This window comes from Myxocyprinus asiaticus, chromosome 28, assembly GCF_019703515.2.
Source record: "Myxocyprinus asiaticus isolate MX2 ecotype Aquarium Trade chromosome 28, UBuf_Myxa_2, whole genome shotgun sequence".
Taxonomy (NCBI): Eukaryota; Metazoa; Chordata; class Actinopteri; order Cypriniformes; family Catostomidae; genus Myxocyprinus; species Myxocyprinus asiaticus.
The window spans coordinates 28,222,501-28,246,311 of NC_059371.1; the positions used below are offsets into that span (position 1 = coordinate 28,222,501).

Sequence of the window (23,811 nt, forward strand, 5' to 3'; positions counted from 1 at the left end):
GGGTACAATTGGGGCTTGAACTCTTAAACATGAAGCATTGTTTGTCTTTTTCAACAAATGGTTAGTGAAAGGTGCATAACCAAAAGAAACTGGTAAGGAAGTCAAACTAAATATTATAGGAAATGTTTATGTTCAATTCATTTGGAATATTTCTAAATTAAATTTCATGTCTAAACGCAGTTCAAACCCTGATTTGTGATTTTTTTTTCGTAGCAAGTAACTAAGTAAACATTAAAATTAAATGGACACAATTTCTAAAAATTAAAAAAGAATAACACAATACAATAAGGTTTTATTTGTTAATGCATTAACTAACATTCTGCTGGTTAATGCATTAGGTCTCATGAACTAACAATGAATAATATATTTTAAAGAATTTATTAAACTTTATATAACAATCCACTTGTTCTTTGTTAGTTTACGTAAAATGCATTAATGTTAATATATACAGCTTTTAATTGAAAAAAACTGTATTCGTAAATATTCAAAATAACACTAACTCAGATTAATGCAAGCTGAAAAAGTATTGTTCATTGTAAGTTTATGTTAATTACAGTAGTTAACAAATACAAACTTATTGTAAATTGTTACCAAAAGAGAAAGAAAGAAATAAAGAAAAAGACTACACCTGAATGGATAACAGGGTGGCAAGTAGGGACATTTAATGTGACTTTTAATGCGTTTAAAATTAATGGGATATGTGCCTCTAATGCCTTAAGAATGTCATGGGATACCAAAGTGTACCTATCATATTCATTTAATGTGCATTGTTTTTTTTTAAATAACTGACATATTCAAAAAAGGATGAATACAAGATATAGAGCAATTTTGATGTGTTAATCTTTGCAACACTAACATATTCTTGGAAAACATTATTTTTTTTAATTTGAGGAAGTTTCAGTTTCACAGTTTGCCCAACATTTTTAATGATTAAATGGAATATTAAAGATTCAAGACAGAGAACTTGATATTTAAACACTATTAGTGTTTAAAGGAAGTTTTAGTGACCTATTAGTGACCAAGTGAAGGAAGTTTGAGATGATTTTGAATGAGCCACATTAAAGGGATGTGGTTAGCACCCAAAGGGAAACCCATGAATTGTTCTCTCATTACATAAAGATGCATACTATAGATCCTCCACAGGGCTGTCCCAAGACACTGCACAATAAACAAAATTTTGCCAACAATCTTATTGTAAATGAGAGCTCTGTAGCAGCAGTAATTGTGATTTTTGTTTTGGACACACCATTCCACATATGATAGATGATATCAGAGCAGTAATGTTATATTAGCAATTGTAATGTTGCTGTCTTGGAAGAGCACTAAAGAACTCTCTTTACTTTTGTATAGCACCAAACAGACATCCTATGAGATCTGAAAGTCTGAGACCACAAGTGAAAATGCTTTTATTTTGCATTTTTCTAGTTTAGTAAAAAAAACAAAAAACAATTCCCATTACTACTGTAATATTATCAGAATGAAAAGTTTTGAATTTTGAACATTTCAGTTTCTTATTTGGCAAGTCCCCCCTTTTGCTTTAATGACAGCATGCACTCATGGACTTCCACTAGTCTGTGCATATTATAATCTGACCTTTCAAACAAAGGAGTTAACATGGTCACACATTTGTGACTTAAAAATAGTGCAGAATCTTAAATATTTCATTGTACATCATAACTTTTCTTTGTTAAATGTGTCAAAATTCTAAAACATTTATTTCCAAGTTTAAATGAAATCCCAGATTTTCAACGTAGCCTCAGACTTTGGACACTGCTGTATATAGTTATTAAAATGCAGAAGTCATATCTGTGCAATAAGTGTCAGATGATTATGAGTTTCAATGTTCATGCAAAAGGTTTTGTTTGTGGATTTTGATTACAGGGAACCGCTTGGTGGATAGGTGTGGAAGAGACCCACAATTGCTCTGTACCCCCTGTGAACCTGAAAGCTACACAACCAATCTTAAAAGCTACTTCTGTCGTAAATGCACCCAGTGCATAGGTATGAGATCTGCACTGCTCAACAAAAAGCTTTGATTAGCTAATAATTATTAATGGTTATGATGTACCAATGATTATTAAGCTGTGTACTAAACATCACACTGGGTTTTTCTAATGCATTTAATTTAAAGGTCCACAGTTTACGCTTAAACCTTGTAACAGCAGCAGTGACACTGTGTGTGGATGTAAGAAGGGATATCGCTGTGGAAACAAAGAATGTTCTTTCTGTGTTACGGAATGTGGGGAGGGAGAGGAGCCCACCGATCAGCGTAAGAATTTAATTAAATCAACCCTCTCAGCACATGCAGATTATTAAGTTCAAGCCGTTCAACAGGAAATTGTTTGCTGATTTTCACTTTTAAAATCCTGCAGGATCATGCAGAAAATGTTTACAAGGAACATTCAATGACAAAATCCACAGTATGTGTAAAAAATGGAGAGAAAGGTAGCGTACAATTACAGTTTGTCTGGATTTAAATATTGTATATATATATTTTCAAAAATCTATGGCATTTATAATTCTAATAAACTTTGTTTTCTCTAGTTGTCCAGAGGCACAAATTTTGGTGCCCAAAGGAAATGCATTTAAGGACCATGAGTGCAGATCTTTGGATGTAGGTAAGGAGAATATAACCCGCATGTCAAACAACATATGACCACAGATATCTATATTAAAATCTAATGTCTCTTACGGTGTCTGTTACAGAATCTATGAAAGACCCCTTAAATGTGGTTAAAAAAGGTAAACATAAATGAGCATATTAAGATTCTGTATATAATACAAAAAGCATCACCATTAGCTGTGGTCAGGTTACATTGCACAGTTAACTGGACTTTAATACATTAACATTCGAATTTCAAATGGAAAACTCAATGGCAAACACAGGTTTTTGTTTCTTCCAGATGAGACAAAGTTTGCAACCAGTCCAGTTTGGATTACTGGAGGTATGGCAGGATTGGGAGTCCTTTGTATCATAGCATCGGTGGTTGCATGTGTACAGTCACAAAACAAAACAAAGAACCTGAAAACTGATATGCCTGAAGGTACTGCTGAAAAGCTGCATACATTGTTCGAGCCGAACCTTTACTCCTTTTGTTTCCACGGGACAAAAGTCCTAGAAAAGTTTAGAGTGACATGAGAGTGGGTAAATTGTGACAGAATGTTCAATTTTAAGCAATTGACCTGCTGAAGTTGTTACTCAATTGGATGGACTACATGTAGACATGTGAATTGGTGATTTCTCACAAAGAATTTTAGACACCGTTTATGACCTACAATTATTAAGCAAAATATTAAAGAAACAAATGTTTTTTTTTGGAAGTTGCAATCAAAATCCACTTAGTTCAAAATGCTGTTTGAAAGGCCATGATCATTTCTGAGTTCCTGCTGTACTTCAATATTGTCATTTCTTTCTTTTAGAGGTCTCAGAGGTTTCCAGGAATATGATAGTGGAGCAAGAGGCTTGTAGTTTCCACCACCCTGAGCAGGAACAGGGAGGAAGCTCAGAGTCCATCAGTACTCAAGATTCGGAGAGTAAACTCATAGTGTGATTTCACTGGACCGCTCCTGTTTTTCCTTAACTTGTTCTTGCAATGGAAATTCTACAATAACAAGACTGCCAGAGTGAAAGTCTGCTACACTGTGAAAAACACCTTTGACTGGATACTGATCGACTGCATTTTCCAGATGGTGTATTGGTTGATTAATGGGACCAAAGGCCACATACCAAGTAAAGGTATTGTGAATCCTTCCTATGTGCACAATGGGTAGTAACTGGCATGTTACTGTTGACTTGTTTTATCACTGTTCAATTTTTAGTAGTTTAAGTATAGTGCCCCTCCAAAAGCACAAGGATGAAAGGTTGTAATGTAGGTGTGCTGCAGCAGACAATGTCAACACTTTTGCTAGAGTAGGCGTAATCTACTGGCGCTTGCGTCACATTTTTACATCAAATACCATCTTGAAATACCCTGGTGGGCTTCCCCAGTTCAGGGGTTTTTGTTCAAAACAGCACTATTTTCTTTTTTTTTTAATTAATGGGGTCAAGTGGAGGAAGCACTGATACAGATTAACATCTAATAACCTCTTAAACTGCACTTGCATTTGTCCTGTTTTTTTTTTATTGAATAATAGTGTGTGTTTGTCTAGTTCTTACAGTGCATCCGGAAAGTATTCACAGTGCTTCACTTTTTCCACATTTTGTTATGTTACAGCCTTATTCCAAAATGGATTAAATTCATTATTTTCCTCAAAATTCTACAAACAATACCCCATAATGACATCGTGAAAGAAGTTTGTTTGAAATCTTTGCAAATTTATTAAAATAAAAAATGAAAAAAAAAAAAAAAAAAAATCAAATGCACTTAAGTATTCACAGCCTTTGCCATGACACTCAAAATTGAGCTCAGGTGCATCCTGTTTCCACTGATCATCCTTGAGATGTTTCTACAACTTGATTGGAGTCCACCTGTGGTAAATTCAGTTGATTGGACATGATTTGGAAAGGCACACACCTGTCTATATAAGGTCCCACAATTAACAGTGCATGTCAGAACACAAACCAAGCCATGAAGTCCAAGGAATTGTCTGTAGACCGCAGACACAGGATTGTATCGAGGCACAGATCTGGGGAAGGGTACAGAAAAATTTCTGCAGCATTGAAGGTCCCAATGAGCACAGTGACCTCCATCATCCAAAAATGGAATAAGTTTGGAACCACCAGGACTCTTCCTAGAGCTGGCCACCTGGCCAAACTGAGCAATCGGGGAAGAAGGGCCTTAGTCAGGGAGGTGACCAAGAAGCAGACATCTTGATCAGACAGAGTCCAGACATCACAGCCAATGTCAGCACCTTCACTGTAGGGCACTAGACCCACCACGAGCAAGATAAAACACAGTCCCTGGACAGCTAACAGCATGTCTTCTAATACAAAAAATAAAACAATTGACAAACTACAGAAATAAGTTAATATAAATTAATACCTGTATGTTTAATTATTATTAATAACAATAATTAAATAATATATTAATTCAAAGAAATACTTAGTCAGTAAACATTGCATCTAATACTAATATTTAAACGCAAATACAATACACAAAGTCAATACATTACAAGGACTGAAATGGGATTAATATCAGTGAATTAAGCACAAATAAACAATAATCACTTACTTGTGTTTTCAGTGCAGTGGTCCTGACTCAAAGCAAACGCGCACTATGATGAGAATTTCCATTTGCTGATGATTTAAGTTCACGCATGTACGATAGCGCGGAGTCCACCTGTGGTAAATTCAGTTGATTGGACATGATTTGGAAAGGCACACACCTGTCTATATAAGGTCCCACAGTTAACAGTGCATGTCAGAACACAAACCAAGCCATGAAGTCCAAGGAATTGTCTGTAGACCGCCGAGATAGGATTGTATCGAGGCACAGATCTGGGGAAGGGTACAGAAAAATTTCTGCAGCATTGAAGGTCCCAATGAGCACAGTGACCTCCATCATCCATAAATGGAATAAGTTTGGAACCACCAGGACTCTTCCTAGAGCTGGCCACCTGGCCAAACTGAGCAATCGGGGGAGAAGGGCCTTAGTCAGGGAGGTGACCAAGAACCCGATGGTCACTCTGACAGAGCTCCAGCATTTCTCTGTGGAGAGAAGAAAACCTTCCAGAAGAACAACCATCTTTGCAGCACTCCACCAATCAGGCCTGTATGGTAGAGTGGCCAGACGGAAGCCACTCCTCAGCAAAAGGCACATGACAGCCCACCTGGAGTTTGCCAAAAGGCACCTGAAGGACTCTCAGACCATGAGAAACAAAGATCGAACTCTTTGGCCTGAATGGCAAGCGTCATGTCTGGAGGAAACCAGGCACCACTCATCACCTTGCCAATACCATCCCTACAGCGAAACATGGTGGTGGCAGCATCATGTTGTGGGGATGTTTTTCATCGGCAGGAACTGGGAGACTAGTCAGGATCGAGAGAAAGATGAATGCAGCAATGTACAGAGACATCCTTGATGAAAACCTGCTCCAGAGCGCTCTGGACCTCAGACTGGGGCGAAGGTTTATCTTCCAACAGGACAACAACCTTAAGCACACAGCCAAGATAACAAAGGAGTGGCTCCGGGACAACTCTGTGAATGTCCTCGAGTGGCCCAGCCAGAGCCCAGACTTGAACCCGATTGAACATCTCTGGAGAGATCTGAAAATGGCTGTGCACCGACGCTCCCCATCCAACCTGATGGAGCTTGAGAGGTCCTGCAAAGAATAATGGGAGAAACTGCCCAAAAATAGGTGTGCCAAGCTTGTAGCATCATACTCAAAAAGACTTGAGGCTGTAATTGGTGCCAAAGGTGCTTCAACAAAGTATTGAGCAAAGGCTGTGAATACTTATGTACAAGTGATTTTTTTTTTTTCGTTTTTTATTTTTAATAAATTTGCAAAGATTTCAAATAAACTTCTTTCACGTTGTCATTATGGGGTATTGTTTGTAGAATTTTGAGGAAAATAATGAATTTAATCCATTTTGGAATAAGGCTGTAACATAACAAAATGTGGAAAAAGTGAAGCGCTGTGAATACTTTCCGGATGCACTGTATAATAGGTTTGGGAATCAGCAGAAAGATTAGATTGGTAAATTTGTTTCACAGAGTTGGACCATGTTCTTGTCATGAAGGAAGTATACATAAATGGCAGTATTTGCTTGCCAACTGAAACCTGATTTAACCTCACAAAGAGTGCAACTTAGTGCATTCTACTATAACTGTATGTACATAAATATATGGAATGTAAAGACTACACCATGTAGTTTAGGTTGTACAGATTTTTTACCCCTTTTGCAGTAAACAAAAACATTCAGTTTGCCAGAGGCCATAGAATCCATGTGTTAGCGAGTTTCCTGTAAGTACAGTAAATTCCTAAATTACAGAGAAACCTGTCAGTGAGCTGTGCTAGGTCATTAAACCAGTTATTGGGGACAAACTCGACATTGGAAAAAACTGTAAATGTAAGATTTCCTGCAAGTAGATTCTTAGATAATTGGGGAAATGTATCGTAGAACAGAGGTCACTGAACCAGTTATATGGACTAATTCCTATCTGGATGATAAGGTGAATCTAGTTCAAGGATATCCTTATGCTGACTGGTGACTCAGTGGGAGTTCCCTGATGGCCAGATTTGAGAAATTACCACCTGTGTTGTGATTTAACTTCACTTAAAAGGAATGACAATGAATCATCTTGAATTCCGGGTATCAGTTCCTCTCATGTATTGACTCTTGCAGGCAAACACATGCATGCACTGACTTGTCAAAAATTTGTTTACATTAATTGGCTCCAGAGAAAATGTCGAGTCATGAAGAACAGTTGGTGGGTGAGCGATGTGATAATGGCATTCCAGGATTCAACAGTGAAACAAAGTCACCCTGTTTAATGTGAATGTGTTATTTTATGTGATTTTACTGTGTCACTATTTTTTATGTCTCCTTTGTAATATAATAACTTTTGTAACAATTCACACTGTGAACCTATATTCTCACTTTCATTTCATGGGAAAGAAGTAGTTCCACTGAAACTCATTTATATTAAAGGTTCTTACCACAGTTTGCATGATAAATTTGACAATAGGGAAAGTCTTAAACTCTCATCTTCAGTCTCAATTTAAGTCTGAAAATCCAAGATACACACTACTGCTGCTGTAAATGTAAAAAATATTTATTGGTAGTGATTATACACATCAAGATAGATATGCATATTATATATATATATAATTTGTGTCTTCTGTACAAATCAGTTTGTGAAACTTATAAATTAATGAAGGCACATTGACTCTTAACACATTATTTACATTGTGTTGCCATAACAGTACTGGATACCATGGACACTCAGTGTCTACATAAAAATGTGATAGTTTTCTTTCCTCCAGCCTTTCATAACTGCTACTGTATATAATATACATATAATATATACTGGATGTCTCAAGCCTGAACTCTCTCTCTCCCTCTGAGAAACCACTAAATATTAAGAACATTAAACTGTTTTTCTTTCCTATGTGAATATATGACTTGTTTTTGCAAAATGGCAGTTCCGTGGGCTCTGTTACAAATGTTATAATGAATATTTGGTAATAATGAAGAGACAAATAGAAATTTGAGAATTGCAACACTAAGGGCCCAAGTGAGAAACTGGTCGTGCAATACAGCGTATTAAACTGTACAAGTAAGGATGCTTATAAAAGAACGCTTGCTCAATCTTCAAAAATCAAACTTTCACAGAAAAAAAAAAAGAAAAACCCAAGAAAAACTCCAGAGAGGTTCACAGAACCACACGCCAACTCAAATCAGTGAATAGTATAATTTTGGGATGCCAAAAAGTCCATTGCGTAATGTCATGAAGTACTAGTGGGAGCTTTCCGTCTGTGGTGATGTACCAGCCCATAAAGAGCTGCTAAAACCAAAACAAGCAAGACACTGAACAGAAGTTCAGCAATACTGCTAAATAGCTGCATTAATTGTAAATAGTTGTATTATTTGGATGGACTGTCCCTGTTTTGCTTATGAGTTAAGCTCACTTGGTTGATTGCAACAGAATTCCCACAACTGCTGGAGAAAGCAGAAGAGTGGAAAGCCCCAAATAAGAATGGGATAAGAATATTTACCTTCTATCTTTTATGAATATTAATTCATTGTTGCAGTTCATTGTACTCATTGAGATGTCAAGCATCACTGCTGCTTGCAATTCTCTTTCTGTTTCGCATTCTCCTTCTCCTTGGTCTTTACTCGACCCAATTTGTCACTCTGTCGTTTCGTGGGTGGCACAAAAGTAGGTTCCTCCATGGGGTTTAACAAACCAACTTGTTGGGAAGTTGGATTTTGACAGGGACCTAAAAACACAATTCATTATTACTATACCAACAATATCAAAATTATTTGCAAGCTCTTTTGTATTATTTAAATTGTTGGCATCTTAAAAAGCCCCTACCGTTAATGGTCAGCCCTGTTTCAGTGGTGCCCTTTCTTTGAAAGGTGGGGTCTAGTTCCTCTGCAACATTCCTGATGGGTTGCTGTGGCCTGTTGTGAAACCAGTGATTGGTTAAATGCAATCACCTGATAAATGAGCTATAATTCCAGTGAAACCGAGAGCGGATGGTGACTTACGCTGCCATGGAAATGGGGCTAAGAAGCTGATAATCTTGTGTGAAGTCATCAACTGGGGATTGAAGACCCTCAGAGTCCTGCCATTGCCTCTGTATCTCAAAGTCAAATTCACATATCTGGTAAATTCCTGATTTATTTATTTTTTTGTACTGCTACATGTAAAAGATCAGTATTTCTGATATGCTCATATAAATTGGTAATGCGATTCAGTGCAAAGGCATGTTTAACCATTTTGCCAGGAAATGTTAAATGATACAGTTGAAGTCAGAAGTTTACATACACTTAGGTTGAAGTCAATAAAAATAATGTTTTAACCACTCCACAGATTTAATATTAGCATATAGTTTTGGCAAGTCGTTTAGGTCATCTACTTTGTACATGACACGAGTAATTTTTCCAACAATTGTTTACAGACAGATTGTTTCACTTTTAATTGACTATATCACAATTCCAGTGGGTCAGAAGTTTACATACACTAAGTTAACTGTGCCTTTAAGCAGCTTGGAAAATTATGTCAAGCCTTTAGACAATTAGCTTCTGACTGGAGGTGTACTGACTTGGAGGTGTACCTGTGGATGTATTTTAAGGCCTACCTTCAAACTCAGTGCCTCTTTGCTTGACATCATGGGGAAATCAAAAGAAATAAAAAAAATTGTGGACCTCCACAAGTCTGGTTCATCCTTGGGAGCAATTTCCAAATGCCTGAAGGCACCACGTTCATCTGTGCAAACAATAGTATGCAAGTATAAACACCATGGGACCACGCAGCCATCATACCACTCAAGAAGGAGACGCATTCTGTATCCTAGAGATTAATGTAGTTTGGTGCGAAAAGTGCAAATAAATCCCAGAACAGGAACAGCAGCAAAGGACCTTGTGAAGATGCAGGAAGAAACAGGTAGACAAGTATCTATATCCACAGTAAAACGAGTCCTATATCAACATAACCTGAAAGGCTGCTCAGCAAGGAAGAACCACTGGTCCAAAACTGCCATAAAAAGCCAGACTACAGTTCGCAAGTGCACATGGGGACAAAGATTTTACTTTTTGGAGAAATTTCCTCTGGTCTAATGAAATAAAAATTGAACTGTTTGGCCACAATGACCATTGTTATATTTGGAGGAAAAAGGGTGAGGCTTGAAGCCGAAGAACACCTTCCCAACCGTGAAGCATGGGGGAGGCAGCATCATGTTGTGGTGGTGCTTTGCTGCAGGAGGGACTGGTGCACTTCACAAAATCACATCACAAAAAACTCTGAACTTTCAGCCAAAATTCCTGGATCTTAACACACCCCCAAAAAGCATGGGTTGTCTCTCCGTTTTTTTTGACTGGCATCGCCAGCAGGTGGGTGTGTCTTTAAGACCAAGCCTATATAATCTAAAGGGTGTCCAATAGAATCTATGTAAAATCTTAAATTGCATAAGGTGCACCCTTGTATCCCTAGATGCAGACTTGACATTTTTTAGAATCCTAGCCCACACTCACTCCTCCAATACTCAAATTTAAATCTTTCTCTCATACTCTCTTGTGAGAAGTTGAAGTGCCATCCCCCAGACTCTGAATTAGCAGGGAGTAATACACTGATGCCTTATGACCTTTTCCGAAAGCCGTAATCACCTCCCCCAGAGTATCTGCAGCTTTAGGGGGGAGTGTGCCACTCCAAAAAATGATACAGTGCAGGTGGCGCAGCTGTAAATACCTACAGAACTGGGAATCCCAAAATGTTGAACCAAATTTTCAAAAGATCAACACTCCACTCTCATATAGGTCACAGAGTGTATTAACCCCCCCTCACAATCCAGTCTGACAAGCAGAAAGGGGACTTATTAACAGATAATTTAGGGTTCAGCCATATGCTTGAGGCTAGATTTATTTAAATGTCCGAATTAAACACTCTGGACACTTTTGTCCTTTCGAGTGCAAATGCGAGATAACGGGGTGTAATTAACTTTTCGTTTGACGTTTGATAGACAGGCTTTGCAATGGCAAAATAGGGGCAAGAACTTCCTGTTCAATACAAAACCACGGAGGGGCTCAGTGAGCCAAATGTCTGAGACTGAATGCATAATAATAAAACAAAATCTTGGGTAGGCCTAGCTTATTAAAATGTCATCTAGGACCATCCAAATGAAGGACTTTGCTATGCTATCATGCTATCAAATTGCTTGAAGTAAGAGAGGGGTACATCTATATGGAGAGATTGTAACAGGTAGTTAAATTTTGGAATACAATTCATTTTAAAAACATTAACCTTCCCAATCATAGATAAATGTAATGAAGCCCACCTGCCCACATCACTCAAAAACCTTTTTATTAAGGGGTCAAAATTAACTAACTAAATCAGACAAATTTGCTGGGAATACCCAAGAGCTAAAGCTTCTGATTTAGACCAACTGACTCTGTATCCCAAGAACTTAGAAAAGGAATTAATAATTCTGTGGAGGCAAGGCACAGATCTAGTAGGGTCAGAGACGAATGATAAAATATCATCTGCGTAAAGCAAAAGCTTATGCAGCACACCTTCCGCCACCACCCCTGGAAAATCATCCTCCTTTCTTATCACGGCTGTTAATGGTTCCAGGGCAAGACAGAACAATAATGGGGAAAGAGGGCAACCCTGCCGGGTACCCCAATCCAGAGTCAAATAATCTGAAATTAATCAATGTTTGTACCGCCGCTACCGGGTGTCTATAAAGTAACATAATCCATCCAATAAAAGTATTCCCAAACCCGTATATTTCCAAAATCTTAAAAACATAATCCAATTCTACCATATCAAACGCCTTTTTGGCGTCAAGTGAGGTGGCAGCGACCAGAGTCTGATCATTCGCCATTGACCACATGATATTGATGAAACGCCTAATGTTATCAGAAGAGCTGCAGCCCTGAATAAACTCCACCTGATCTATATGTATAAGAGATGTCGTAACTTTACTCAATCGGTTAGCCAGAATTTTTGCATTTTTTTTTACATCTAGCTGGATCAGGGAAATTGGATGGTCACTCTTACACTCAGTTGGATCTTTGTCCTTTTTAAGAATTGGGTTGGCAGAAGCTTTCCATTCTTTAATGATTCCGTACAAACTTCTAACAAAAGTGGAGCCAATTCTGTAGCATAAAGTCTAAAAAATTCAGCGGCAAAACCATCTGGCCCCGGAGCCTTGCCTGTAGGCAAGGCCTTAATTACCTCGCCGAGCTCCTCCAAGTTTCTCAGAATCAAGAGATTTTTTTGCTCAGTCTTCAGTTTAGGGAGTTCTAATGGTTCCACAAAATTTCTAGTATCTTCATTGATAGACGAAGATGTAGAACTGTAAAGATCAAGATAGAATTCTTTAAAAGCATTATTAATATCAATGGCCGAGGTAAATATTTCACCACTAGCAGATTTCACAGAGGGAATGGCAGAAATATATAAGCAGAGAGAGTCTATCTAGCCAAAAGCTTCCCTGCTTTGTCCACCGACTCAAAGTATGACTGTCTTGCCCTGAATAGCCAAAACTCCACCTTCCGTGACAAAATAGTATTATATATGTATTTCAATCGGGTCAATTCTCTGAGGCCATCCGATGACATTTGGCGCTTTTGCTCTGCCTCGGCACTTTTAATATTCCCTTCCAACTCCACGAGTTCTCGTGCTTTGGATTTTTTGATGAATAAGCATACTGTATGATCCGACTCCTAAGAACCGCCTTAAGTGCTTCCCAAGCCACACCCGCAGAGGAAATTGAGGACCAGTTGGTCTCCATATAAACACTGATTTCAGCCTGTAACATTTTTTGAAAATCAGGATTTTGCAAAAGGGATACATTAAAGCGCCAACTACATGATTTCTTTTTCTCCATATGTGGCAACATCTCTAAACTCACCAGGGCGTGATCTGAGACTAAGATGTTTCCAATTGAGCAATCAACAACAGATGAAATGAGGGACTTAGATATCAACAAAATCTATTCTAGAATAAATCTTATGTACTGATGAAAATAATTTATAGTCCCTCCCAGATGGGTTTAAAAGTCTCTAAATATCTGTAAGACCAAGATTTTTACATATCCTGTAAAGCGTCAATGTTGCTCTAGGGGGCTTACACACTTTTGCTTCACTATGATCAAGGATTGAGTCCATCAAAAGATTAAAGTCTCCTCCCAATATTATAACATGAGTGGTGCCAACGGCTTGCAACATCCCTTCAAGATCTATAAAAAAAAAAAGCCCTGATCATCAGCGTTAGGTGCGTAAATATTAGCCAAAATCAACCTTTGCCCTTGAATTTCTGCTAAAACAATAATGACTCTTCCTAATTTATCTTTAATCTGTTTGAGACATTTGAATTTTAGATGTTTACTCAGAGTAATGACTCCCCTGCTCTTACTTGAGCCAGCACTAAAGAAAACATGTTCACCCCATATCTTCCTAAATTTTTCAGCTTCCTGCGGGGAAAGATGTGTTTCTTGAAGAAACACTATATTTCTTACGTTTAAGAAAAGAAATAACCTTCCTTCTTTTTATGGGGTGCCCCCAACCTAGTCACATTCCATACGGAGAGAGACAATCCACTCATATTAACATTTGACATTTTGACATGCTAGAAAAAATAGACTGTGTGTCAAAAATAAAATTATAAAGACCACATTCCCCATTAGTGCTACAATCAAACCCTGAACCAAACAAACAGAAAAAAGAAAAACGTGCGCATTAACCCCACGCACGACAGTGCCAACCGGTGTCCATCCCTCTAAACTCAGTCCATGTACGCCTATGAGAGTCCCCACGACAACTTTACCATCGGATTGCTCAAGGCCAGTGCTTCTGTACACATTTTGTGAGACAGAATTACATAACAGAAAATAATCTATAAAACAATCTCCAGGCAATAGGCAGAATAAACACAAAGAACGTGTAGATTCATTCACAAAACTGTATCAAAGGTGTGTTCCTCCACAAAACAAACTCCAGCCGCTAGCAGAACCAGCACACACACACAAAATCAGTTTCCTCGGACAGCTAAACGAATGTTCAGTGAGCCGGCTGTTCATGAATGTAGCAGATGACCTAATCCTTCCAATGTCCTGCAAAAAATACTCCACAAAACAAACAAAACAAAGAACGAGCAGATTCATCCACAACACTGTCCCGAAGGAGTGTTATTCAACAAAACAAACTCCAGCCGCTAGGCGGAACCAGCACAAAAAGAAACAAAAAAGGCGCCCATCTTCCTCGGATGGTCAAGTGTATATTTAGTGAGACAAGCTCACTTGAAGGCATGTGAGAAACACACCATGACATCCTCAGTCCATTGATTTTATGAAAGACAGTGCTTGCTGTGGGCATGTAAATATTTTGTGGCCATCCTTAGTATCTATTCTCAATTTGGCCAGAAACATCAGTGCAAAAGCGATCTTCTGTTGATGTAAGAGTTTCTTGCATTCCTTGAATCGATCACATTTCTCTCGTTGAATTCGCAAATTCTGGGAACAAGAAAATGCTGTGGTTTTTCCAAGAAATCTGTCCTTTACTCCTCGCTTCGCATAACATGTGATCTTTATTGGATGATCTCAGAAATTTGGCCAGAATTGATCGGGGCCTGTCTCCCTCATCGGATCTCCGAGCCCGGACCCTGTGAGCTTGCTCGATTTCCAGCTTAAGGCCTGTTATGACGAGCAGACTCAGGAAGAGCTCATCTAGGAATTTCACCATATATCGACCTTCTTCATGCTCAGGAATTCCAACAATTTGCACGTTGCTTCGTCATTTACGATTCTCCAAATCCTCCAGTTTTTCCCCAAACGCGTTCCAAGTCTATCTTGGTCGCTAGCGGATTAACAGCTAATTCCCTCTCCAATGACTCCAGATAATCTATCCGTCTCTCGACATCCCTGATCCTTGTAACCAATTCAGAGAATTTCGCCTCCATCGCCGTAATCGATCGACGTATTACAGCAAGATCTTCCAGGTCCACTACGACTTTCGTCAGCATCACAGACATGCTGGAAAGCTGCCGTTGAATTTCTCCTGCCGCACCATCCAAACCGAGTCCCTGGTCTGCGGGCCTGTCTGAGGTATCAGCTTGAGCACATAAGTGTCTTTTAATATCTCCAGAGCCCAAGGATTATGAGTTCTTTGACATGTTGACTTATGTAGCAGGGTTTATTGAATCTCACCGGTTTATAACATAAAAATAATTAAAAACTAGCAAAGCGTGCAGAGCTCGTCGTTCACACGTTCGACGCTCGCATGGAGCCATGCGACTCCCAGGTGTATGTAAACTTCTGACTTCAACTGTAACATCACAATTAACTTTGCCAAAAGCATGTGTGAACAGGCATTTCAACAGAGGAATTCTTGGGTAATTAATAATGAGTAAATAGAAAAACAGTAAGTCACCCTAAAAGTGCAAAAGCTACCTGTCTCTCACATACTGCTCTCCTGTCATTCACATTTGCCCTGTATTCTTGTCCAGGTTCAGCAAGGTCCAGCTCACGAGACCTTCGCTTAGCCTTCACTTCCTGTTTCTGCATAAAACGTGCAATTTCCTGCCACAAAAGAGATCAAAATGATAAATGAGTTGGCCATGTTGGAAAGCCCTCTCAAAACATTCAAGCTGTGCTCACCTCATCTTGAGCGACCTGTGCCACTTTGAAGTCTCCTACTGGACAGACCTTTTTAAGAGGAGAGGCACCCTGTGGAGTCTGCAAGAGAAGAGAATAACCCACTGCAGCATCCAAATCTCATGTTTTTTAAAGGTATAGTGTGCAATTTGCGCCTCTAATGGCACCGAATGGAATTGCAATCCGTTTGTTTGAGCAGCCCAAAAGGTACAGCCATGACAACATCAGCTAAACAAATGCCGTGAGTTTAGGACAGGACTATCTTTTTAAATGGAATTGTTGAGACAATTGCTGAGGGGAAAAACAAAGTTTTAAAAAGAGATGCTCGTTTGATGATGCTTATGGTACAGAGATGACACACTTCACCTTTAAGTTTTATTTTTGCAACTTTCTATTTGTATTGGTAGCAAAGCGAAGACAGGACATGATGTGGGGGAAAAAGGGTAGAAGAGGAACAAGAAATGATGCAGGCTACACTTGAGTGACCCAAATGAGCACCACGGCTAAACATCCCATATTTCTAAGACCAATGAATAACAAAAGCCCTGCTATGGAATAACAGTTCAGCAGGACAGTTAAGTTTACCTCTCCGGCCAAACTCTCCTCTTCTTCCTGAAGCCTGCGGGCCAGCTCCTCATCCAAGAGCACTTGCTCAATCTCCCCCAAGTCAAGAGCAGCCATTCCACTCCTAATAGCAGGTCCTGATAGGGGAAAAGGCCACAGTTACAAGCAGACAAGGTGAGGGCAAGACCTGACGCAGGACTTTCAAAGCCCATCAACAACTTCAGTCAGTTAACTGTAGGTGGAATACTTTTAAATTCAAAAGGTGCACTCTTGCAATTTTTTCCCCTCAAAAAAAGTTTTACACCTAAAGAAATGAATACACATCACATGAGATAAATGTTCCAGTCATTTAAGCAGCTTAATAAAAGCAGTTTTATTTTACATGGAGTTGGGCTGCCTCACTTGAGATAACATAAGTCGAAAACGTTCGCACAATGTATAAATTAATCATAGCTGACAGGGAATACAGTACATGCATCAGTTGTGAGGATCACGCAAACTTTTGTGTTAGCGTGATTCTATCCATGCAGCTAGACCAATGCACCATAAACAAACAAAGAAACAAACAAACAAACAAACATTGAGGGCACCTTTTAAACATTTGGAAAGAGAGAAATGTAGTACTCTTGATTAAAATTACAGCTCTGAAAATAGCATATACCTCATTGGACACACAGGGTTAAGAGGCAGAACAAGTCGAGACTAGAAAAAAAATAAAAAATACACCAGGAAAAAGTAAAGAAAAACCAAGGTGAAATATTGAAAGAGGAAACTAATGTCACAGGTTTGCTTTTGTAGGAAAGATAGCAAAAGAAGGATGAGATCTAGTCTGACTGGAGGAATTATCCAGATCCAGAAAAGCAAATCACACAAAAAATGCTTTTCAAACCCCAGAAATTTGCACAGGAAGCACGCAGTAATGCAGGAGTTCTTGTTTAATGATTGGAGATTATTCAAAAGGATTTAGCAGATGTAGGCTTGTAAACCAAGAGGGCTCGAATTGGGGTTACCTTCTCTGGGAAAGCAGCCACTGCAATACTGAGAGAGGTTGCATGGTCTCTCCATCCATCTCTCCTCCTTTCTGCTCTCCCTCTCCAACTCCTGCTCCTCTGTGCTCAATCTCTCTTCCTCAAAGATCTGCCAGCGCTCACTTTGGCTTCGCCTCACTCTATGTTCCCCACGGTAATGCCTGCGGTCCCTTTCTATCCTCCTTTCCTCCTCTGCCAATGTGTGAGATCTCTGCCTCTGGTTTCTGCCTCTGACTTCATCTCTAAAATGGCCTAGACCTTCCTCCTCCATCAACTGTCCTGCTCTAGACTCCAGTGAAGGAGCATCATTTGAGAGCCTCACCCTATTAACAAAGTCAGATTCATTGTGTCTGCTTGTTCTGGTTCCTTGTTGCACCGATGTCCTCCTGCTTAGCCTGACATCACCATGGTAACTACGCCGCACTGAAATGTTACGTTGAAAACCATGAGATTGAGTCCGATGTTGGCCATCCAACAAAGTAGGATGAGTATGATTGTCCCTTAGTATCCCTGCTTCTCTCTCCATAGCATCATTGTGACCATTTTCATTTGACCTATATCCGTTGCCATGGTAACTGTTGGGTCGCCTCCTTTCGTCCAGGAAATGAACACGTCTTTCTTGGTCCCTGTCCCTAAAACTCACCCTATGACTACAACCTTCTCCCTGCCATGTTCTGCTACTATTTTCTCTCACGCTGCTGTGGCGACTCAGCCGACGCTGATCTGAGACTTGCTGCTTTTGTCTCAGTATTTTCTCCAGCTTATAGACCGGTTCAAAGAGTTCATCCTCAGAACTGTGGCTGAGGTAGCCTTGCTCGCTCAAGTCGTTTTTAATGAGCCTGATGACATCACCCCATCCACCTGACAGGTGTGAAGCCCTGCTTACAGTGCTGCTTTGGCTCGTTGTGCTCCTATTGTCTTGTTCTAAATGAGCTCTTGAAGGTCTACTGGAGCTGACCAGCTTTTTCTGCTGTCCTACACTGGGTCTGCAGTCTCGGTACATTCGGCTCCTACTGGTTACAACTGTAGGCCTACTGTGTTCAATTAGGTCCTCCTCAGAGTCTGAGTAGATGGGCGAGTGGGAGTGCTGCCATCTTCTGATTGGAGGCTGGTGGATGTATTGATGCTCAGTGTGAAGAGTGTAAACAGGACGAGGTGAGTATGGTGGTGCAGGAACACTTGAGGATTCTTTAATAAGGCCAACCATGCAAACACAAAGCAGGGGTTTGGGGAATGGTTAGAACTCAGGGTGCCAAGTAAAATACAGTAGTTGACACATTTGAGAATGACTATGAAGCTCTTGAAGACTATTTAGAAGGAAAATTGACATATTAATGGTTAAGTAATGCATTAAATCAGTGTTTCCCCAACTCTTTTTGTCTTATGTACAGTATATGAATAAGGCTCAAGTACCCCTTTAACACAAAACCAGAAATGTGTTTAAACTTGTATCATACTGGATATAATTAAGCATAATCACTACTATTAAAGTCAATAAAAAAATAAACAGTTTCTTTCTTTAAACAACTACAACGACTTTTGTCAGTGATTTTTCCCCCTCCCGTTTTATAGGTTTAACAAAGCAAAATTTAAATGATTAAATGAAGTTCTCCCTGGACCCTGGTTAGGTACCTCTGTTTGGGAAATCACTGAATTAAATGAAAAACACAGTTTTAAGCAGAAGCTTCACTGTACTTAGGGTGCGGTTAGTACGTCAGGGTTACAAGTGCTTTTGTCCAGTAAAGGTTCGGTGGCCTTGACTGGTGTTGTTTTGCAAAACAAAGATGTGAAAACACCATAGAGCTTGCAGACATGAATGGGGCAAATAAACTCAAAGGCTTGTCATTAATCTCCACTTTTGTTCACACCATCAAAAGAAAACCTGGTTTAATTGTTAGACCTCAATAGATGATGAAACACAATATCAGGCATGTGATCAAGGCTAAGCACAAAAAAGCAGGAAACTATACCATCATCATCAGTTATCAACATTAGTTAACATGAACTAACAATCAAAACCACTTCTACAGCATTTATAAATCTTTGTTCATGTTCATTTGAACATGTTACCTTTTTTTTTTTATTATCAAATTTTGTACAGTTGAAGTCAGAAGTTTACATACACCTTAGCCAAATACATTTAAACTCAGTTTTTCACAATTCCTGACATTTAATAGTAGAAAACATTTCCTGTCTTAGGTCAGTTAGAATCACTACTTTATTTTTAAGCATGTGAAATGTCAGAATAATAGTAGAGAGAATTATTTATTTCAGCTTTTATATCTTTCATCACATTCCCAGTGGGTCACAAGTTTATATACACTTTGTTAGTATTTGGTAGCATTGCCTTTATATCATTTAACTTGGGTCAAACATTTTGGGTAGCCTTCCACAAGCTTCTCACAATAAGTTGCTGGAATTTTGGCCCATTCCTCCAGACAGAACTGGTGTAACGGAGTCAGGATTGTAGACCTCCTTGCTCGCACACGCTTTTGCAGTTCTTCCCACAAATTTTCTAACGATTGAGGTCAGGATTTTGTGATGGCCACTCCAATACCTTGACTTTGTTGTCCTTAAGCCATTTTGCTACAACTTTGGAGGTATGCTTGGGGTCATTGTCCATTTGGAAGACCCATTGTGACCAAGCTTTAACTTCCCGGCTGATGTCTTGAGATGTTACTTCAATATATCCACATAATTTTCCTTCCTCATGATGCCATCTATTTTGTGAAGTGCACCAGTCCCTCCTGCAGCAAAGCACCCCCACAACATGATGCTGCCACCCCCATGCTTCACTGTTGGGATGGTGTTCTTCCGCTTGCAAGTCTCACCCTTTTTCCTCCAAACATAACAATGGTCATGATGGCCAAACAGTTCAATTTTTGTTTCATTAGATCAGAGGACATTTCTCCAAAAAGTAAGATCTGTGTCCCTATGTGCACTTGCAAACTGTAGTCTGGCTTTTTTATGGTGGTTTTGGAGCAGTGGTTCTTCCTTGTTGAGCAGCCTTTCAGGTTATGTCGATATAGGACTCGTTTTACTGTGGATATAGATACTTGTCTACCTGTTCCCTCCAGCATCTTCACAAAAGTCCTTTGCTGCTGTTCTGGGATTTATTTGCACTTTTCGCACCAAACTGCGTTCATCTCTAGGAAACAGAATGCGTCTCCTTCCAGAGCTGTATGATGGCTGTGTAGTCCCATAGTGTTTATACTTGTGTACTATTTTTTGTACAGATGAACATGGTACCTTCAGGCGTTTGGAAATTGCTCCCAAGGATGAACCAGACTTGTGGAGGTCCACAATTTTTTTTCTGAGGTCTTGGCTGATTTCTTTTGATTTCCCCATGATGTCAAGCAAAGAGGCACTGAGTTTGAAGGTAGGCCTTAAAATACATCCACAGGTACATCTCCAAGTCAGTACACCTCCTATTAGAAGCTAATTGTCTAAAGGCTTGACATCATTTTCTGTAATTTTCCAAGCTGCTTAAAGGCACAGTTAACTTAGTGTATGTAAATTTCTGACCCACAGGAATTGTGATATAGTCAATTAAATTGAAACAATCTGTCTTTAAACAATTAAACAATTTAAAAAATTACTTGTCATGCACAAAGTAGATGTCCTAAACGAATTGCCAAAACTATAGTTTGCTAATATGAAATCTGTGGAGTGTTCCTAGAGCAGGAGTTTTTCCACAGGGGTGGCCGGACAGGGGCCAGCGATCAGTCTGTGGTGGCACAGAAATTTTCTGGCAAAATTTTCGTATTGTTGTTTGGCCAAGACAAAAATGACCAAAACGGGAATTGCGAGAGGGGTGGCCAGGCTTCGGTCCACGGTCACCCCCTAGCTCTGCCACTGATCCGTAAACCAAGTTCATTTCCCAATCTAAACAGGGAATAATTTTTCTAGACTGAACATTTTCAAATGTCTGCACTTTATCTGCAGGGTTGTATTGAGTATACATACAAACGGTTTGACATACTGGCAATGAACACTTTATATGTGAAGATAAATTTCATAATTTCACTGCATATATCACGGCAGTAATGCTGGAATTGCAGCTAGCGAGCAGTCAGTAGTCAGCAACAGCGGCAACAGTTCAAACTTGTTTTATATCCGACCATTTTATTTGTCTTGATTAATTAAAATAAACCTTACTTGAATTAAGTCCTGATGGCGAAATTCAGGAGCCTCTGTCCCACGCATTCTCAAGTGTGTGCGTGACGCCCCCCTTTTTATTTTTATCGGATTAACAATTCACTCAGATCACATTTTAGGTCGGAGAAACCGGAATTCCGGGTTACTCCGGAAGAATCACATCCCTGAGTGTGTGGTGTAACCATACAACCTTTCAATCAGGAAACAAACATGAGTAAACTGGACATCAACTTGGCATAGTCATCGCTTCAGATGAAGTCATGTCTTGATGGGCGTACTATGCTAAAAAGCAGCTGGTTATAACTTATTGTCGGGAATGTATTGAAAAATACATATGGAGACACGCAACATCTACAAATCCATTTTCATTTAATTTTTTGTTTACTAACATCATCATTTTCCAAAGTTTGCAGTACTACAGAGCATTTTCGAAAGTCTCAGTTCCAGTGTGGATAAAAGGCATAAACAAAGTAAAATCAATGCGTTATCAATCAAAAACGTATTAGGGGCTGTTCAGACCAAATGCGTTCTTGCGCCAAAAAAGAAAAGAAGCTAGATGCAACACAACTAATATACAGATTGCAGGTGCTGACACTCTTTTTAACTGGACACAGTGTCTAAAAAATTTGTTGCTTGAGCGCAAGACTTTGAAACACACAGAGATGTGGTACAACGGTCAAAGATGTCAGTCTAGCCTAGCGAATGTTTACATAGTAAACAACGGACAAACAGCGCAAAACTAGTTTGGTGTGGATGGCCCCTTAGTGTGGATTTGACCAAATAAAGGCTTGCGAACTAAAAATGTCAAAATTAGTTACATTACGCACTCCAAATTTGCTAAAAAATGATGGACTATTTCTGTGGGGAGGGTCCAAATATTTATGAATTTGGAGGGACAGCATATGAAGTTAATGTACTAGTAATGTAATAGTCTTCTGACTATTGGTGGGGCGTGGGGTTGCATGCATTCCTTTACTTATGGGTCTAGAAGGACCTGAATGTTTCACTTTTAAATCATTAGACACAACATCACTTTTTATTTCAAGTCAGATGTAGTATGGGAAAAAACCTTTTGTCTAGATGAAAAATATGCATGTAACAAGACATAGAGACAAACCAAACATAATGTTATGATGGTTTACAATGTTACTTTGATTCAGAGGTGGAAAGTAACGAAGTACTCTCGTTACAGTACTTGAGAAAATGTTTCACATTTTTAAACTTTTAGTATAAATAAATAATAGTACTTTTACTTGAGTTGATTAAAAATGAAGTATTCAACTTTGCTACAATTATTTTTCACCACAATAACAAAGTAAAAAAACAAACAAACATAATATTTCTGAATTTTTGGGAAAATATAGGCACTAAACCTTTTTATAAACTAAAACGTGCTGTGTGCAGCACGATGGAAGCCCTAACATTAACACAATGTAGTTTGACATATATGTGAAGATATCTTGTTTACTTGCTAATACGTCTAAAACAAACTTTTAAATACCTTAGAAAGATACAATGCCAATAGTGTTGAAAATGAACGGGGACTCGGAGCAAAAATGCTACTGAAATTAACAAAAATATCCCACCGTCTGGTTCCTGACACCATCGCACGCACAGACGGGATCTCCGCTTCTATCAATCCGCATCAAATCGATATTGTACTCCCGCATTAAATTCCGTAACCGTTCGCCCCTCTTGTTCCAGCGGGTAACCTGTCCTAGCGGGTAACACTTTCGCTCACGGTGCTGTACTGTACTTCCCTGTGCTGCTGTTTACATGTCTGAAAAGCCTCAGCCGCTAAAGGACAAAATTGCGCAAGGGATGGATGTTATATAAAGGTATGAGAAATTACAAAACAATGTAACCAAATGCTACAATTTACTTAATAATATTACAATTGTAATGCAATAATACATATACAGAACAGCCACTTTTAGTGTTTGTATCAATCATATCTCACACTAAACACTGTGTAAAATGTTTAGTTCTGCCTTATTTTATTCAGTTGGCATGTAGGAGTTCATAACAATTTGCTTAATCTCATTCCATATCTGGATAATTACTGCAATTTCATAGAGGATAAATTTCCTCCTCCGTGATATTAGTTTTGTACAGTATGTTAACTTAATAGCCAAAATACTTGGACATACGTGAATGAGAATAAACCTGAAATAAGAATGTGTTTCAGTCACAATGCACATTATGTAGTTTAGAGATGATTTAGAGACATTTAGAATTTTACAAATGGCTATTTCTATTTAAATAAATGGTGTATTCTTAAAATTTACAGTTCAAGAAT

General features: G+C 38.9%; 2 protein-coding genes across 7 annotated transcripts in view; one reads left to right on the forward strand and one right to left on the reverse strand.

Moving 5' to 3' along the window:
* The window catches only part of LOC127419513 (tumor necrosis factor receptor superfamily member 9-like), a 10,018-nt gene extending 1,969 nt beyond the window's left edge, over positions 1-8,049 (forward strand). The window contains exons 4-10 of the mRNA XM_051660967.1: positions 1,882-2,001; positions 2,132-2,269; positions 2,373-2,445; positions 2,545-2,618; positions 2,707-2,742; positions 2,904-3,044; positions 3,421-8,049. Coding sequence (XP_051516927.1) covers positions 1,882-2,001; positions 2,132-2,269; positions 2,373-2,445; positions 2,545-2,618; positions 2,707-2,742; positions 2,904-3,044; positions 3,421-3,551 — 713 coding nt within the window. The 3' untranslated portion in view covers positions 3,552-8,049. The remainder of the gene's footprint in view (positions 1-1,881; positions 2,002-2,131; positions 2,270-2,372; positions 2,446-2,544; positions 2,619-2,706; positions 2,743-2,903; positions 3,045-3,420) is intronic.
* Positions 7,700-23,811, reverse strand: part of LOC127419507 (coiled-coil domain-containing protein 50-like) — a 45,477-nt gene continuing 29,365 nt past the window's right edge. For 3 of the 6 annotated variants that reach the window (XM_051660956.1, XM_051660953.1, XM_051660955.1), the window contains 7 exons: positions 17,337-18,542; positions 16,348-16,463; positions 15,766-15,843; positions 15,559-15,687; positions 9,158-9,252; positions 8,982-9,070; positions 7,700-8,883 (listed from right to left, as the gene is read on the reverse strand). In XM_051660956.1, coding sequence (XP_051516916.1) covers positions 8,723-8,883; positions 8,982-9,070; positions 9,158-9,252; positions 15,559-15,687; positions 15,766-15,843; positions 16,348-16,463; positions 17,337-18,542 — 1,874 coding nt within the window. In that variant the 3' untranslated portion in view covers positions 7,700-8,722. The remainder of the gene's footprint in view (positions 8,884-8,981; positions 9,071-9,157; positions 9,253-15,558; positions 15,688-15,765; positions 15,844-16,347; positions 16,464-17,336; positions 18,543-23,811) is intronic. The other 3 variants (XM_051660954.1, XM_051660958.1, XM_051660957.1) reach the window with 3 other exon arrangements.